The 18,147-nt window shown below is 40.9% G+C and overlaps 1 protein-coding gene across 1 annotated transcript in view; it reads right to left on the bottom strand.

Annotated features, from left to right (window-relative positions):
* The window catches only part of Chn2 (chimerin 2), a 300,787-nt gene that overhangs the window by 133,299 nt on the left and 149,341 nt on the right, over nucleotides 1-18,147 (bottom strand). The window contains exons 2-3 of the mRNA XM_077796763.1: nucleotides 14,254-14,292; nucleotides 1,875-1,930 (exon numbers count right to left, since the gene is read on the bottom strand). Of these exons, the coding sequence (XP_077652889.1) occupies nucleotides 1,875-1,930; nucleotides 14,254-14,292 (95 nt within the window). The remainder of the gene's footprint in view (nucleotides 1-1,874; nucleotides 1,931-14,253; nucleotides 14,293-18,147) is intronic.

Raw genomic sequence — 18,147 nt, 5'->3', positions numbered from 1 at the left:
ACTTGTAAAACTTGAAGCCTAGGAAGAGTGGCTCTGAAGATAATCTGAATGTGCCCGTCTCCTCTGCTGATGTTCCACCTGACTCAAAGGCAAAGTGACATGGCCACAAAGTCCTCTCTCTCTCTCTCTCTCTCACACACACACATGCACACACACGACGCAAGACTTTAAAAATGTGCTGAGTTACATCGTAATTCTGTTCTCTTTTATTATGACACTAAAAATGCCGAAAGCCAACTTCTTGGCTGTATTTCCAACACCTAGACCAAAGCTGAAATGAACCAGGTTCTCTGTATCCATTTCCAGAACATATGATATGAACCAATGGGCGACTGTTGACAAGCCCAGGGTCTCAAGCATTGGTGCCCAGCCTTCCCCAGGGAATTTTTGTTCATGCCCCTAGACAGAGTTCTCAGTTATGTTTGAATTTTACTAATATTCTTTCCCTCAGATACCTAAACTCCCTTTATCCCGGCATGTGATTGTAATTTTTCTGATGGAGAAACACTAAGAGCAGTACTGGAGGAGAGCTTAGGGACTCACTCATTCACAATTTTCATTGGAAACACACTTACTTAGCACATTTCATACGAAGATTGATATTTATCTTATTTTCCCTGTATTTGACTATTATCAAATATTCAAAGGACAATAGACTGTATAGTTAGTGACAGGGCAAGGTCAGACTACCAAATACCAAATACATTGGAACTCATCCTGGATTTTTTTTTTTTCATAATTTTCTCCTCTCTAGTACAATTCCTGGGATGAGAAACTCTAGTCTACCCTGCACTAAAATCAGGTTTACTTGATGAATTTCATTGCCCTTCTACAAGAAGTAAAATTTTGTGTAGAAAAATATATTGAAGAGTGATGTCCGCTCTTCAGATAATGATAGGATGTATGCAGATCTTTGAAACAGGTTCAAAACCAGACCTGGAGAGTACTGAAGTTCAAAGATGAGTCTCAGGAGTGTTGAACTGGAATCTTCCCCCCTGACAGGGCACACAGGGTACTTTAAAGGCTCTCTGCAACTTTATACTTAATCAAAGGAATAATAAAACTGAACAAGGGCCCGTGGGCCTTTGGTTTGAAGGATATTAGTTTGGCTATTGAAGAAACTGTTCAGGATAAAAATAGGAACTAGAGCCTCAGTCCTGCCTTTCAGCCTCACTCCTGGTACTTCAGGTGATTAGGAAACTAACTAGTGAAGGAAAACTTTGGAAACTTCTGTGAGCCACTCAGGCTGTTGATGAGTCCAGAACGTTTTCTTAACACTGTTACCCTTTTTGATTATGAACACTTAGAAAAAATATATTAACATCTTTTTTAAAAATTTATTTTAATTCTCTTGTTTTGAAATAGAGTCCATATATTTTTTAAGCAATCACCAAGATTAAAAATATGGCCCCTTTTCATGTAAGGCTTTATCATTTAAAAAATGTCAACGAAATATGACAAATAATAAAACTTGCTAAATATGGGTGCCCAGAGAACCCAAATATTTCTTATTCTTTGTATGTGCTCTGCTGGAAACATTTCAACATTTAAGAAGTGCTAAGAAATCCGAACTATAGTAATAATAATAAAAAAAAAAAAACCAGAATATACATTCTGAGGGATTTACAAAGGATGCTTGATTTACCTCTGCCATGGTTAAAAATGTGCGACTTCTGATTTAAATGAGTTTGTAAGTACTTTTAAAATAACGTCTGATTTCAAAATATAGATTGTGAAGATGTTAAGTTTGGTGACACGTTAACAAACATTAATAGAAATCAACTCCCAGGAAACCTGAAATCCCTCCAGTACTAACTCAGCGCTGACAATTCATCATATTTAACAAGGTGTATTGGAAATAGCCGTGCACTGACCTCCCGAGGACAAATGATCCTCTTGGGACGAGGCGCCTCTTGCTGTAACTGATACACTGCCAAAAAAAAAGGGAAAACAAAGATAATTGTGATTAGAAATCAACAACACATACCAACATGCCTTCAAATATTTCTACATAGTTCTTCTCCAGAACTGTAAATATATATAAAAAAAAAAAGGTTACAGACACATTTTTTAGACTGGATAAAATCAGGTCATTTATATGGAAATGAGTCACCATGAATGTAAACTGGCAAAATTGATTTTTTTTATTCTTATAAGGCCAATTTAATTTCATAATTGTTACTGGCATTGTTCATTTTATGGCTTTCTTGGAAGGCTAGATGCAGCTAAAATTCTTTTGACTGTTTTAGAGATGAAATTCTACTCGTGAGTACTTGAGTAGTAAGATCATGTAATAGGATTCCTGAATGTAAATGCCAATGCCTCTTGACACTGCAGGGAAAGAACTGGCATTACGAGTGCCATTTTCTGAAATGTTACAGTTATGTGCAAAGACGACTGGTTCCGAGTGAATAAGAGGCACCAAGTCATCCTCCTGTCCCCACCTCTGTGTCTGCCTACCACCAAGGATTCCCAGCCATCGGACCACCTCCCTTCTACCAGCATCCCTCTTCCCTGGGCCCTTTCAAACCTTAAATAGTAGTAACTCTCTTCTAACCTGCTTCAATGACAAACTTTCAGGCTTGGGCACGGAGAAAAGCCAGTAATTATATATAATACAACTTACCTATTATTTGTGATTTTTTTCAGACTACAATGAATGGTTTTCCTGCTGATCAGTTCGTGTTCTATTCTTCCTTGTCTCTTTCTATTTCTATGGTGCTGGGGCTGGAGCTCAGGGCCTTGCAGATGTTAGACAAGTGCTCTACCACTGCGCTACATCCTCAACCCTGATCACTTTTCCTAGAGAGAAAAGCTACCCTATCAAAGCTGGTACCTTTGATTCTAGTTCCATGAAATCTGAGGTTGAAAACCACCATGATGATCTTATCTTCAGAAACTGGAAGAGGCAAGAATTAATTTTATAGAATGAATCCTTGAAAAGTTAAAAACTAGATCATGGAAAGCCTTTGTAAAAACTGGGATAAGGCACAAATGTCTGATTTATTCTTAGGCCTAAATTTTTTTTTAATTGAAGGGCATACAGTCATATGAATATAGGTATAAAAATTCTAGACTGGGAGCTGGGGTTGTGGCTCAGTGGTAGAGCACTTGCCTAGCATGTGTAAGGCACAGGGTTCAATTCTCGCACTGCATATAAAAAAGTGAACAAAATAAAGGTCCATCAATGTCTAAAAATTTTTTTAAAAAATGCTAGACTATATTTGTATTATGGCTCCCTGATGCCTTCAGCTCAACATGGAGTTGTTTTGTTTTATTACCTAATTAAGTGCAGACAACCCAGCCTTAGCACAGAAGAGAAACAATCTAACGCTCTTATGGATGTTGTAATGTGTCCATTTCTAAGTGTAGATTGTCCAAACTAATGATGGTGCACATGACATAGAAGGACAATTGAACCCACATCTGAAAGGAAAGCAGAGTTCAACATAGCCTTTTGAGAAGGTCACCAAAAATGACAGACAAATAAAAAGGTGGCCTCTAAACACCTATCTCCCCTGATTCAAATGTATGATATGTCAAGATCATTGTACTGTCATGTGTAACTAATTAAAAAAATAAAATAAAATGCAGCACAAAGGCTCTGGCCAGACACTGATGTCATGCTCTTCCCAGTCTCAAAAAAAAAAAAAAAGCCCACAGGTCCAAGTAGACCACTCTATGGGCAGTGGGACCGGGTGCAGGAATAATGGACTGTTTTGCACAGGAGATCATCAACCTGTGGGCACTAATTATTCAGCTGTGCTGTGATTTCTGTTGGCTTCTACAGCATAGCCTGGATGATTTTCCTCTTCTGTTTTTTCCTCTCTTATACCTGTGTCTGCTAACCCATTATCAAGGGAGATCTCCAAAGTCTCTCTCAGACCCTCTTCAGGTTTTATTCTCTTTCCTCTGCCCGAGGAATCTCCTCTACATCTACATTTCACTTTTCACCTACATGCAAAAGGCTCCCCTGTTTGCTCAGAACACTCCTCTAAGTGCCAAGCTGAATATGGAGCCTCTCTTAGAGATTCCTCTTGTGTTTCTTAAAAGGATCTCAAAAAGTATTTATTCAAAAAATAAAAAAGAATATAACACAATGAATCCCACTTTATATATGATTATAATGCACCAATTAAAAAATAAATAGAAGGGTAACCAGTAGAATAGAGGAAGGGCGTCAGGGGGAGGGAGGGGACGGAGAGGTACTGGGGACTGAAATGGCATGAAATCTTTATGTGCATGTTTGAATATATCACATTGAACCACACTTTTATGTATAAATATAATGCATGAATAAGACATAACCATTTTTTAAAAGAAAGCAAAAAGGTTCTCAAGTTCAACTCATCAAACATTGTACTCAGGATATTTCCCTTGAAATCTAGGCCTCTTCCAAAATCCTGGCATTAGCAAAGGCACCACCATCCATGTGATTTCTCCACCAGCATCCTCAAAACCATCCATGGCACTTTATGTGGCCTGTTTTTTAACCAATGACAAATGGTCAATATGCTTTGTCAAAGTGTCTCAGCTCTGTTCACTTGTGTCCATCAATATCTCCTACACCCTACTCCAGCATCTAGACTCTAACTCCCTCCAACCTGCTCTCTCCCTGATGGCCAGAATAACTATTGGACAATGTCCATCAAATCATGGCCCTCCCTGCTCAAAAGCTTTATGACCTCCCATTGCTCTTGGACATGACCAAAATCTCCCACATAAATGGTCTTGCCTCTGACCACTTCTACAATCTCACCATGTATCATGCTCTCTGCTCAGCCACATTTAGTGTCCTTTCCATTCCTAAATGCACATGCACCAACCTCAGATCCTTTGTATGCACTATACTTTTTGTCTACAGTATTCTCTTTTCCTCCCTTTCTACCTTTAGTTATCTGTCCCTCATCATCACGACTTGAGTTCAAATATCATCTTTGTGGAGGAGTCCCTCTTGACACCCCTCACCCCAGATCCAAAACCATCTCCCTATTCTGTGCTCTTATAATTTCCTGTATTTTTCTCTATGTCACTTATCTCATCACCATTCTGTACTTATTGGTGTGATTTCTTAAAAAAAAAAAAAAATTCTGTTTCTCCTTCCATGTCGTAAGTCCTGAAATGAGGAAAGGGATCATGTTTATTTGTGCTTGGTTTAGTACCTTCAGTATTTTTTGAAGTGCTTTGAATATAATTAAAAAGAAAACCATACGCTCCATTTTTAAGAATCTTACCAGCTTTGGAGGGAGATTCAGAAATTAGAAATAGTCTTATGGAATAGGGCAGTATATACAGAGCTGGCATGACACCACCTGTTCAAGGCTCTGGTCACCAAGGCCCCTCAGAATGGAATACTTAAGTGAGCGATGGTGTATCTCCCACTGGACGCTGTGCCGGGGTAGTAAGGATTGGGGAGACTCTTGATACGCTGACCTGGGTGATATTCAGGATGTTCTATGTAAGTGAAAATGTCAAGGTAAAGGTATACAGTTGGTTCTCTGAATCCATGTGTTCCACGTATGAGGATTCAACTAACCACCGATTGAAAATACTTTGGGAAAAAAAATGCATCTGTACTGAGTATGTATGATTTTTTTCTTGTCATTATTTCCTAAACAAAACAGTGTCACAATTGTTTACATAGAATTGACATCATATGAAGTATTATAAGTAATCAAGAAATGATTTCAAACGTAAAAGAGGATTTTGTTCTTTAAATGCAAATATGGATGCCACTTGTTGTGAGGGACTGGAGCACCTGAGGATTTGGGTACCTGCAGGGTGTCCAGGAACCCATCCTGCGTGGACACCAAGGGATGATTGTATACCTATACCTACAGGCATGCACACACACACAAACCCACCCCGACCTTCAGGTATTATATATATACATTCAAGAAAGGGAGTAAAATAATAGGTTTGTATTCATTTTTGCTTGTATCTGCATAAATAAGCTCTGGGAGGAACAAGGTAATAAAAAGCAATTACCATCAGGGGATGAAAAGAAAAAAAGGCAGAAGTGGAAGGAAGATTCCCCAATGTCCATATTGTTCTACTGTTTGACTTTTGAGCCACACGTATGTATTTCTTATTCAAAACAAGGCGGAGAGGCTGCTGGAGGCAGGGTCAGAGAAGCCTGCTGGTGGAGGAGGAAGCTGACCGAGGACAAGCTGACCAATGACAGAGAGAAGTGGCTGCCTGGAGCCCTTTATCCCTCCTGAGTCAGGGTCAGCACTGCCCAGCTGCTCCTGCGTAGGCTGCTGCTGTTAATCAGTCTAATGGGAGCCCAGGGGCCATCTCCCAGAATCCCAGAGTTTGGGCTCCAGGTGGACTGCAGAATCCACATCCTCACCCACCCTCCCTTTCTTTTGGTAACCGGGATTGAAACCAGGGGCACTGAACCACTGAGCCACATCTCTAGCCCTATTTAATTTTTAAAATTTTGAAACAGGGTCTAAGTTGAGGAGGTTGGCTTTGAATTTGTGATCCTCCAGCCTTAGCCTCCTGGGCTGCTGGGACATAGGCGTGTGCCTAGCAGTGAACTCCGTTTTTAAGGAGGAGGCCAAGATGCAAACCAGTTTTAAGAGAGAAGCAGTTTTAGCTCAACACTCCTTTGCAATTCATAACAGCAAATATGTGAGCATCTGCTATATGCCAGACACCACAGTCAGCATTATGTGGAGACTCTGAGGATGAATGGAGAGGCAGGAGAAGAGAAGAGACAGCATACTAAGTACCTGCCATGTGACAGGAGCAATATTTTATTGAGTTCTCTCTTTCTCTCTCTCCCACAGAAAACTAACTTCCTATCATTACCATTTTCATTTCTCAGACAAGGAAATAAGAACAGAGAGGTTAAACATTTGTCCCAGGGCATTGGGCTAGATGTAACCTTTTGATACCAGGCCTTGGTTTACCTTGGTTTATTGTGCCTGTGCCTCTGGGCCTTTGCTCTTGCTGTCCCTTGGACTGAATTGCTATTTCTCAAGATCCTCACAAGGCTCATTCACTGCTTTCATTCAGGTCTCTACTTAAATCTCAGCTTGCAGGGCTTCCGTGATTTGTCTATAGAAAATTCTACCCATCACTCTGCTCCCTTATACGTCTTGGTGTTTCTCAGAGCTCATCACCATTAGCACCATTAACAGATAAAATATAAATATTTTACTTCTCTAGTTCATACACTACCTCCCCTGAGTATAATGAAGCCCTCTGAGGGCAGAGACTCTTCTTCTGTCCACTGAGTATCCTCAGTGTCCACGAAAGTGCTGGGCATAGAGCAGGTGCTTAATGAATATTTGGTGAAGAAATGGACTCTAATAGCCCATGGATTACAGCCTGTGCCTTCTGAGGAGCCTGACCCAAGGAGGGGGATGTGCTTAGAGAAGCAAAATCAAGGTGGGACCTTAGCTTTAATGAGGAATAAAGGAGGAAGCCCTTCTGTTTGCTCAGGGGCTGGCTTCCTGAGGGGAGAGGGATGGGGCTCCCCTGGAGGGATTAGTGGGGCTTTGCAGGTAAAAGAGAAAGAGGGTTATGGGGCAGGGGAAGAGCATCAGCAGGGGAGGAAAACGATGTGCCAGTTGGTCATTCAGAGGCCAGGTGACAGTTGTGCCTGGTGTGCAGTGTGCAGAAGGCCCTGTGGAGCTGGCCTAGGGACACTATGTTAAGGAGCTCAGTGCTCTCTATCTGCAGGAGGAGGCAGAGACATGTTTTTAGCAGGAAGGTGACATCACTAATCTGTTTTAGGATAACAGTAAAGATAGAGCCATTTGCAAGATTAGGAACTGCCATTTTTCTGGGCACCTACTATGTGCCAGACACCGTATGTGCATCTTCTCTTGAGTCATCCCCCAAAGCTACCACATAACTATTCTCCCTCACTGATACAGTGGTGGAGGTGCTGCCCCCTTGGAAGACACTCAAGATCACACAAATAATGGGATGAAGTCAAAAATCGAGATACAAATCCTGGTTTTCTGGAACTCAAAGTCTGTATTTCTCAGCCTCGGCTGGTAGTTCCCTACAGCCGGACAGGCCCACCTGGGGCTGCTTGCATGAGGATCTCCAAGAAGCCATCATGAAATACAGGTTCCCAGACTCCATCCCTGGAGATGCACACTCTGCGAGTCTGGCAAGGATCTTGATTTCTGTTCTTTTTCAATCTCCTCAGGAGATTCGAATGCATGTCCAGGGGCAGGGGACCAGTGCCCTTTGCCTCACTGAAGGAGGAACTGATCAGGGGGAAAACCAGGGACAGGGAATAGAGAGAGAGCAGTACTTCTCCTGTACACAAGGGAGATCGTGAAAGCGTGAGTTCAGGTAACACTGCTGGGAATGAGAGGGGTTGATTGCCCAGGAGGGTAGAAGGACTTGACCACAAACTGAATGGAGGGAAGGACCCCAAGGGAGGGGAGTCTGAGATGCCAATAACAGAAATGAGGGATGCATTGGATCATCACTGGACAGTGCCTCTCCCATGTCAATAGCCTACGTCCCAGCACTCTTCTAGGCACTGGGGATACTGCAGGGAACAGAACAAAGACCCTATCCTCAGAAAGCTTCACTATACTCAGAACGGGTGTCCTCTAGGAAGCCCTGAGCCTTAGCAAAGAGAAATGCAATAGTTCACCAAATGCTCAGTCAAAAACAGAACCAGACAGGGGTGACTTGGAAGAGCAAGTGAGAAGACCCCTAAGCAACCCCCTAAAGCCAGGATCCCTCAGTAGCAGACATTGTTAGTTTATTGCTTATTTCTTAGTCAGAAGGTCTGAGAACCTGTAAGATCTGCTCTATGCTGTTTCAAGCAACAAAAGTTGGCAAATAGGTATAGAATCCTATTTTCCATCTGGGTTATGTGTCTGTCTATAACTGATAATGAGAGGGTAACCAACTGCAATGAAAACCAAATTAAAAAAAAAAAAACAGGGCCCAATTTTCTATCTTAGCTTCAGATGAGAGCCTGCCCATTATTTTCAGGATTAGCTATACCAGAACAAACATCTGTGAAAAACAAGGCATGTTTAATATAACTGAAACATGTCACATAACCCCAAAATGTCACTTCTTGAATTTTCTTTGTGCGACAAACACATTTCACAGCGAAATGCAAAAATGAATGTCACTTTCTAGGTGGTTCTATGAGCAGAGAGGTGATATGATGGAATTTGCTTCTACAGCAATGTTCCAAATATATTCCAGGCACTCCCTAGCCTTGGGCCCTCTACCACTCAGGAGAGAATTCTTAGCACTGGAGAAAGTGGTTTGGCAGTGGTGGTGGTCACTGGGAAATGTGGAGGTGGAGGAGAGCCCAAGATTCCCAAGACAGCTAAAGTAGATTTAGAAATCCAATATTTTATTTTTCCTTCAGTAAGAAAACTTAACCCCTTCTCTTCCCCTGGGAACAGAATCAACTTATTCCTGTGGAAGTCCTGTAAAAGCTCATGGCCTGGGCAGTGCCAATATCTAGCCAGACCCATCAGTTCCTAGGAGAGCCCTCAGGGAAGGTCCCCGTAGTCCACTTCTTTCCAAAGGGGGAACGTGGATCACAGAACTGAGTCCAGCCACATGATCATGACCCTGAGCCAGACCCACCCTGTTCACTGCCCATGCCTTCCTCTAAGACTTTCAGGGAAAATACTCCTGGATGTAAGCAGGGAATTATCGGTGTTTTCCATGTCCTCTTGTTTCAACTCTGTCCTCCAGCATATTCAAATACAAAAATGTCATCTCAGTGGGATTTACTTCTCTTGTTCAGTGGCACTGTGACAAAACCAAGAATCAGGCTTGCAGTGCATCAAACCCAGAAACACCAGGCATACGTGTGCATAAGAAAAACCTGTGGGGTTTCCTCAATTGCAGCTCATCCAACTGTTCCCATGTGACCATCAGCGACAGGACCAAGAAATAATGAATGCAATCTTCCCCCAGGTGATCCTGATACAGGGCGTGCACTTCAGGGTTTCGAGCTTCCAAATTCCTATTTAGGAACGCAGGCACAAGCTGCAACTGCTTGGCCTCCTGCCTGGGACAGTCTCATGGGACAGTGTCAGTCAGGCATAGCACCTGCTGCCTAGTTGGCATTTGGCATCTTCAAATAAAAATCTTTCTGAGTATACCTAAGATGGCTGGCTTTTGAGCCTGTCTGCTTGGGTAGTGTAGTTCATATAGTTATGGCTTAAATTTTGAAGGTGGTTTCACTGTTATTTTTAAGCAAACTTAAAACGTAGTTTTTTGTTTATTTATTTTTAGGGTATCAAACCAACATTTTCTCATTGACTTTCTCAATGTTCTGGGATTTGGTCTTGAGAGTTGAGGATTAGCTGAAGACATGATTCTTTGGGGTAAGATTACTCTGTGGAAATAGCTCAGTAAATGATAGTGTTAGCTTCCAAGCAAAGGACAACAGAGAGGGCAGGAACTTAGAGCGGCCACATGATACCATAGCTCCTTGAGTTCATCTTATGTACCCTTGTGGCCCCAGTGTCTGACTTAAGGCAGAGACTTAATAATGAATGAATGAATAAACTAATGAACATAATATATAATTTGGGAGAACTGATTTCTGCAGCTCCTTACTCTTTTTTCATAAGTTTATTTTATTTGTTATTTTTTTTATGTGGTTCTGTGGCTCGAACCCAGTGCCTCACACATGCTTGGCAAGCGCTCTGCCACTGAGCCACAACCCCGGCCCAGTTCCTTACTCTTTTGAGCTTCAAAGTGTGACATCTGTGGTTACTTGCCCAGCATCCATGTCCATCTTCCCCTTTCCAATATTACTCCAAGTTTTCCAATTGTGTTATATAGGATTGGTTCTTCCCCGAGTTCCAGGGGAAGATCCTGATCAGTCGAGGAAAGTTAGCACACCCCAACTCCCCCATTCACAGTGATGGACTCCAGAATAGGTAAGCTAGGTCTATCAAGGCTGAAACTTAATTCTGAGATATTACTTGAAGTGTTAATTAAGCAGAATGTCTCGCTACCAGCTGCTCTTGAAAGAGGAAGCAATAGGGTTATTGGTAGCTATCAGGGGATCAGAAGGGAAGAACATGCTAAGAATGTACCAAACATGGGAAAGTGGAACAAATGAAGGAAGACATAACATAAAGGACTGTGGTAATGTTATTTTAGTTGCTGGAGCAAGTTATGACTGAAGCCAGTATCTCTGGATTTTTTGCTTAAGTCAATCAATGTGATTGAGTGGGGTATTGTGTAATGAGCCAAGAACATTGCAAATGGCATTACAATTTAAAAAAAACAGCTTTTTAAACTCAATCATTAGAAGTACACCAATTTTTTTTCTTAGTATGCTATCATAATTGGGATTAATGCTTCATAATAAATATGTAATAACAAATAAATGTAAGTTATAGTCAGTAATCATCAATGAGAGCAAAGATATAACATTAGTTTAGATACTAATGAGTTTGCATTAGTATCAAAATTATTCTCTCAAGGATGATTTCTGAGCATTTCAAAGAGAAATGCAAAGGCGATTTCTGAGGTTCAGAATGGATTTACCAATAGGTTATTTCAAACGGAACAAATTTAACTTTCTGATAGCTTTTTTGGACTTTCAGAAAAAATGCTATTGTTTTAGTATATTTAGATTTTTAGAACTACCTCACTCATTGTTGATTCCTAATATTTATCCTCTGGCCTTCAGAAAGTGTTTGCTGCAAGATCAAACAAATGAATGGGAGATGGTCTTGGGAATGAGATGGCGTACTGTGAACCTGATAATAATAGTATGAAATACCTTTGCAAGTGCTCCAATATCCCAACTCAAAGAATTCATGCATTCAGGACAATCAAAAGAGAGTTCTTTCTTAGTGGTGTCATGTTGGGCATTGATTGGTATATTTTTGGTGCTGTGAATGACACTCTCCTTATTTTTGGAGGTGCAGATCACTAGGGGTTCTGAAATAGAGCCCGACTGATCGTTAGCTGGGTCGAGTAAAGAGAAACTTTTCATATGCCATTATGTTTGTGTTAAATGTCCTAAGCCATTCCTTATTCCTAATAAAGTTTTATGATTCTAGAACAAATTTTAAAAATGTAACTTAGATCCAAAAATCAAATTTAAACCCAATACCCAAGGGTAAAATTGATATTGTGGACATGTAATTAGCAATGTTCTTTCTAGCTTCCTTAGGACATAAAAGTGCTTTTAAGAGATAAATTAGGTGGCCCAAGGTCACTTAGAAAAAGACGAAATAAATTTGAGCCTATGCCATCTTTTCGCTTCAGTAAAGCTCTCCATGGTGGCATTTACTCAACAAATATTTATTGGATAGTTAATGTATGCAAGGTTGTGTGCAAGGCCGGGCAAGTCACGGAACACCCAGCACCTCTCTCTACAGGTATTTTGTTGATTTACTGTCACAGCACTTCACACTCCATTAGGAAACAAACAAACAAAAACATCCAATTACTAAGTCATTAGCAGTGTCATTTAAAATCGAAGATGGGACTGCAGAGCGCAGGATTGCAAGGGCCCTTAGAGACCTAGCACAGCCCCTTTATTTCACAGATGGAAGAACAGACTCGTGCAGTAAAGAAAGATCGAGGTGCCTCTGTATGTGCTGACGTGGGAAGACAAAAACAAGATATTTGAGAAGCTGAAACAAGCAAGCTCAAGAACACAAAGCAGCATTCACCACTTGGGCCAAACAAAGTCCTGGCCACAGATGCCTTGAAAGGCTTCTTTTTTTTTTTTTTTTTTTTTTTTTAACAATGAGAAGGGAATGCCTTAGAAAACTGGCAGAGGCCATCCATGGGGAAGGGAGAAGGGGCATTGGAATATGAGTTGGGGGCTGGTTTGTGAGTTACAGGAAAATTTTATTCGTTATTTCTCTAATGTTTTATCTTCTTTGCAGCTGTGTGTTGCTTTTGTAACAAGTAATCTACAGGTGTGTGCTTGTGCATATGTATTTATAATATACATATAGTCACACATCACTTAATGAGGGGGATAGACAGGAGCTATGCATTGCCAAGTGAATTCAATGATGTGCAGACATCACAGAGAGCATCCCCATAAACCCAATTGGTATGGCCACTACACGCCTGGGTTGTAGAGTATATACTATCCTGTGTACAGTCCACTGTTAACTGAAGTGTCATTATGCAACATACATCTATATCTGTCTATATTTATATGGATGATAAATGTGCATATATGTGTATGTACACATGCATATATACATATATTTAAAAATGTATATATATATATTATTTTAAATACATAGGAAAAAGTCTTGGAGACTTTCTGGCTGTGGGTCAGGCTTGTTTCTGGGTCCCACTCTGGATAACAGTTCACCATTTTTTGTGAAACTTCTGCACAGTTACTTAGCCTCTCTGAGCTATGGTTTTTCTTATATATGAGATGGAGATAATAATAGTACCCATCAATTAGGGCTGTAATAAGAATCTAAGGTTCAGTCACTTAGTGCAGTGGCTAGCACAAGGCAGGTTCTCAATGGACATTAGCAATAACAGCAACATCAGTAACCATATTAATAATTATTTTTACAGCATATTATTTTAATATTTATATTATAATACTTTATATTATTTTTACTGGTACCTAATACAGCCAAATGAGAACCTGCCTACTCTGGCCCCGGTAAGGTCAGTTTCCAACCTACCACACTCCTCCTTCTCTCTCTGGAGTCGAGTAAAAAGGAACTTTTTATATGCCATTATGTTTGTGTTAAATGATACCAAGAAAAGATAACATGAGTTTAAGGTGATGACCATTGTTGTCTTCATGAGGGGAGCTGACTGGGCCTCTGATGCTCAGATATGACCTCTGTTCCTAAGGAGTCATCCTTAGCGATCAAACCTTATTATTTGCTGTTAATTTTTTAGCAGATAACTGCCTATGATACTATAGACTAAATTATGGCCAAGAGCATAATTTATGGAAGTCAACACATTTTACCTTTGATGACCAAATGTGCAAAAAATAAAAATAAAGCCCCATATTGAAAGTCAGAAGGTACACCTCCCTTTCGAAAGCATTCCTGAAGTGGGTCTTGGAGGTTGTAGAGACTCTGCAACCCATAGTATATTCTCTACAATGCCAGTCTTGGAGGTTGTGGGTGGGGTGCTGAGTTATTTCTTTCCTTGGTGGAAAAAGAAGGCTTTCAGGTTTTGGTGCTGTGGTGTGGGACTGCATGTGTTCCATAACACTAGCCTTTGAGAAGGCAGGCTGGTTAGATTTCTGAGGAGGCTTGCATTTCAGGTACTCACAGTATGATTTCCATATTGGAGGCTGGTATTCTTCAGCATCTAGAAAAAAAAAAGAAAGAAAGAAATCACTCTGCAGGTCTGCACATCAAACTGTCAACAAATATCTTCTCTGGAGGGGTAACTGTCAGCAGTACTTGCCATCCAGTCCCAGGGGACTTTCCACTAATTTAGGGGACAGTTCCAGGCATGAGAAAGGGAACGTGCATGGCAACCTTGCGGACCCAACACTACTTTCTTCAGATCTCTTACTGAGACACCATCAACTGCCTAACAATTTTCATAGAGCCCAGTAAATCAAAAAAGATTTTTAAAGCAATTAACTTGATTGTACCCTCTAGTAATCCTTTCAAACACTATTTACTCAACTTGGCATAATAAACATATAATTTACCTCACAGTTTCCAATCAGACCTTTAGCCCATTTATTAAGATTTGAGGGCAAGATGCAAAGTGGCAAGTATGGAATATTAAATGTGGCAAGTTGTCCAACGCAACTTACTGAGCTCCTAAAAATCCTGGGTCTGACAGCAGAACACTGATGATCCAATTGGAATTGCATTATCTCCTTGAATTAACTCCAATGTGTGACTTAGAAAATTTTCAGAAACCTCTCAGCAATCAGAAGTGTCAGAGCAAGAGAGTTACAGCAAAATGGAGAGGATGAAATTGGTATTCATCACTCCAGAAAACAGACAATGGGAGAAAAATCTGCTTGTTCAGTCGACTCAACAACCCTGCGCTGACAGCTGAGCTTATTATTCTGATGCGGTGATTATAGAGTCCTCTTGGCTCACAGCTATGAAGACTTGTAAAATATACTCCAGCCTGATAGCCAGGGGAGAGAATTCTTTGCCCCAAATCACAAGGCATAGATCTGCGGGGCACATGAAGAGTTCTCTAATTCAACTTGTGTTATCCTCCACTCCCAGGAAACCCACAGCCTGTCCCTACAGGGTCCCCATCCTTGGCTCCTGTGCTACTTAACCTCAGGCAAGCAAATGGCTTGAGAGTTTTTTCCTATTTGAGAAAGAAAACTAACACAAAAGTGGTAACTTCTCCCAAATCCCACTTCGTTACACTTGCATAGCTTAAAATTATTTTACAATGAATATCTTGCTCTCTGGGCCCATCATATCACAGCACTCAACTCAATGCCTGCAAAGGTCAATTCATATAAATGAGTCTGTTGCTACCCCTGTAGGGTCAGGAACCCACATATGAATAATCAGCTGCATAGTCACACACACAAATGCAGCACACAGATAATGACTTATGCTGTTCAGACTCAGATTGCTGAATAAATATGGGTGCTCACTCTTAATACTTTTGTCAAATTATCTTATAATAGTGAGCTTATAATTTAAATGATCAATTAACTTCATCCCATATGTAACAAACTAATTTTAATGGGCTAACATGAGTGTTCTTTTTTTTTTTTTAAAAAAAACTATTTAAATAAAAGAAATCAATTTGATTAACTTATAATAAAGTTCTAGAATCATCTATCCCATGATACCTTACCAGAAAAGCCAGACCCTGTGTGTTAAAGTGTGGATGACATCTTTGAAAACATTTTTTTTTTCAAAGATAAAGATAAACACACACCACATGGACACATTGCTCAGAAATGTTTACCCATCTACCCCAAACTATACTGTCTTGTCATTTCAGAGGACATTTATTCTATGAGGCAAGTACAACCCCCAGACTCCAAAAGGTCAGGACTGTTCATGACCTAAGCACCACTCTCTCTATATTGGGAGGCATCCCGAAGACAGAGGAGGTAGTCAGTCCCCTTTATGCAGATCTTTGAATATAGTCCAGCTGCTCAGCTTGGATCTGCTGAGGTTTTCTTACCTAAAGCCAGAAGTTTAAATAAATGACCTCTCACTTTCCATTTCAGTCTTATTGTTCTGAGAAAAACCTAGGATTGGGTTTCAATGGAAATGTTTGGCCCCAACCTAAATTCGATAGAGGCTGCCCTGAATGTTCCGTAAATCACCCTCCCCTTTCCAGCTGCTCCCTATTGGCAACACAACATGGAGGTGAAGAGAGCACCTACAGAAACTGGAAATTAGAATCCTCCCTTGCACAAAATCCACCCCCCCTCCATATTGTCCCTCTGTGCTACAGTAAAATTGAGCGCCCTCCTGTGGCCTAAGGCACAGCGTCATCTGCAGCTACCCGTGTCTCTGACTCTGCTGCATGCAGACATTCCCCTTTCTACTTCTCATCCAATCCTGCTGGCTTCCTCTCAGTTCCTAGAGCAAGTCAAGCTCTTCCAAGTCTCCAGCCTTTGCTCTTGTGGACTCTCCATGTAAAAAGCCCTGCAATAGATCTTGGCATGGCTCACTTGCTCTGCCACATAGGGCTCAGCTCAAATATCACCTCCCAGGGGCTTTCCCTGCCAACCTCACAGAGTGGCCTTCTCCCTCCCTTCCAGTCCCTCTCCGAACACACAGATTATTTTTCTTCATAATGTTTATTACCATCTGAAATTATTTATTGATTTGTTGATTTGTTGGGACTGGTTTCACTCCGCTATTTGTCAAACTCCATCAAAGCAGGAATTTTGTCTCATTCACTTTTGCATTCCGGCCCTTAGAAGACTAGCTGGCATAAAACAAGTCTTCAAAACTAAAACTAAAATGGGTTCTATCAAAGAATGAACTGTCGGGGTTCAAGTCCTAACCTCCCTCCTGGGGCATTTCAGGGAGACTGCATATGTCTGCCGAGCACACAGCAAGTTCTCAAGGAAGCCCCACAAACGTGCACCACTCCTGGGCCGCCGTCCCTTGCCCTGATCTTGTTTTCGCTCCCCTCCACGGAGCCAATGACTGTCTCCATTCTTGCCCCCAGATCTGGAGCCTGTAATTAAGTTCCAGTGCTGTTGTCATGGAAGGTTTTTCTTTGCCATAAAAGAATTCAAATTGAGAGGCCATTTGTCATGCTCCAGTGGAACAACTATAATTACCTTGGCCTTAGAGACACGTTTCACAAACCACTATAGCGCACTGATAGGAGGCTTGGTCAAGTGACAGAGCACAAAATATTTTTTAATATGTTGAAACAAATCTTTAGCTGCTTCTAGCACCGTCCCCCAGACACACACTATTTGCTCTGACTTCATACAACACTCTTCAGTGATCTGCCTCACTCTTGAATAGCCTGACACTCTTTTTTTTAAAAAAACAGGAATGGGTTTTCAAGGCCATTTAGTTGACCTTCATCATTTGGCAAATGAGGAAAAGGAAACACAGAAAGATTGAGGGGCTTTTTCAAGGTCATGAGCAAGTTAGAGGCAGAGGTGGGAGCTTTGTCTTCCAGGCCGTGGACACATCAGTCATCCCTGCCAGGCAGCCCCCCTCATTTACATATATTGAAATCGCAAAAACAAAATTATCATATAACAGATTTATTACTTCGGTTCTTGTGAAGCTTGAAAGAAAAATGAAATAGAGAAATGAAAGAAAATCAGTGCTATGAAAAATTGCCATTAGGTCAAGTGGTGGGACACGATTTGATCTGTCTCTGTCCTTCCATGTAATAAAGTTCAGGAGACACGAGCTGCTGTGAGCACCCAGGACATAAATGAGGTGGTTTTTGAAAATATATGATTTTGCTAAACATTTTGGAGAGATGGGCAAAAAACAAAAGTACAGGAAGTAGAAAAAGAAGGCCCAAATCCCAAAATAAATAAATAAAGATCTATCATTGAACTTAGAAGACAGTAATACATTTTCAGAAAAGCCTAAGGATCTTAAGGACAAGAGAGGTTTAGAATATACATATTGCTTAAAACATTGATTAATGTGGATCTAACCTTTAAAAAATATATGTTGACCTTCGACTCAGACATTTTATTCATGGGAATCTAGCCTTAGGTAGTAACTG

Source organism: Urocitellus parryii, chromosome 3 (assembly GCF_045843805.1).
Source record: "Urocitellus parryii isolate mUroPar1 chromosome 3, mUroPar1.hap1, whole genome shotgun sequence".
Classification (NCBI taxonomy): domain Eukaryota; kingdom Metazoa; phylum Chordata; class Mammalia; order Rodentia; family Sciuridae; genus Urocitellus; species Urocitellus parryii.
Note: the sequence above shows the minus strand (reverse complement) of the source record. Positions and strands in the feature narration are given on the sequence as shown.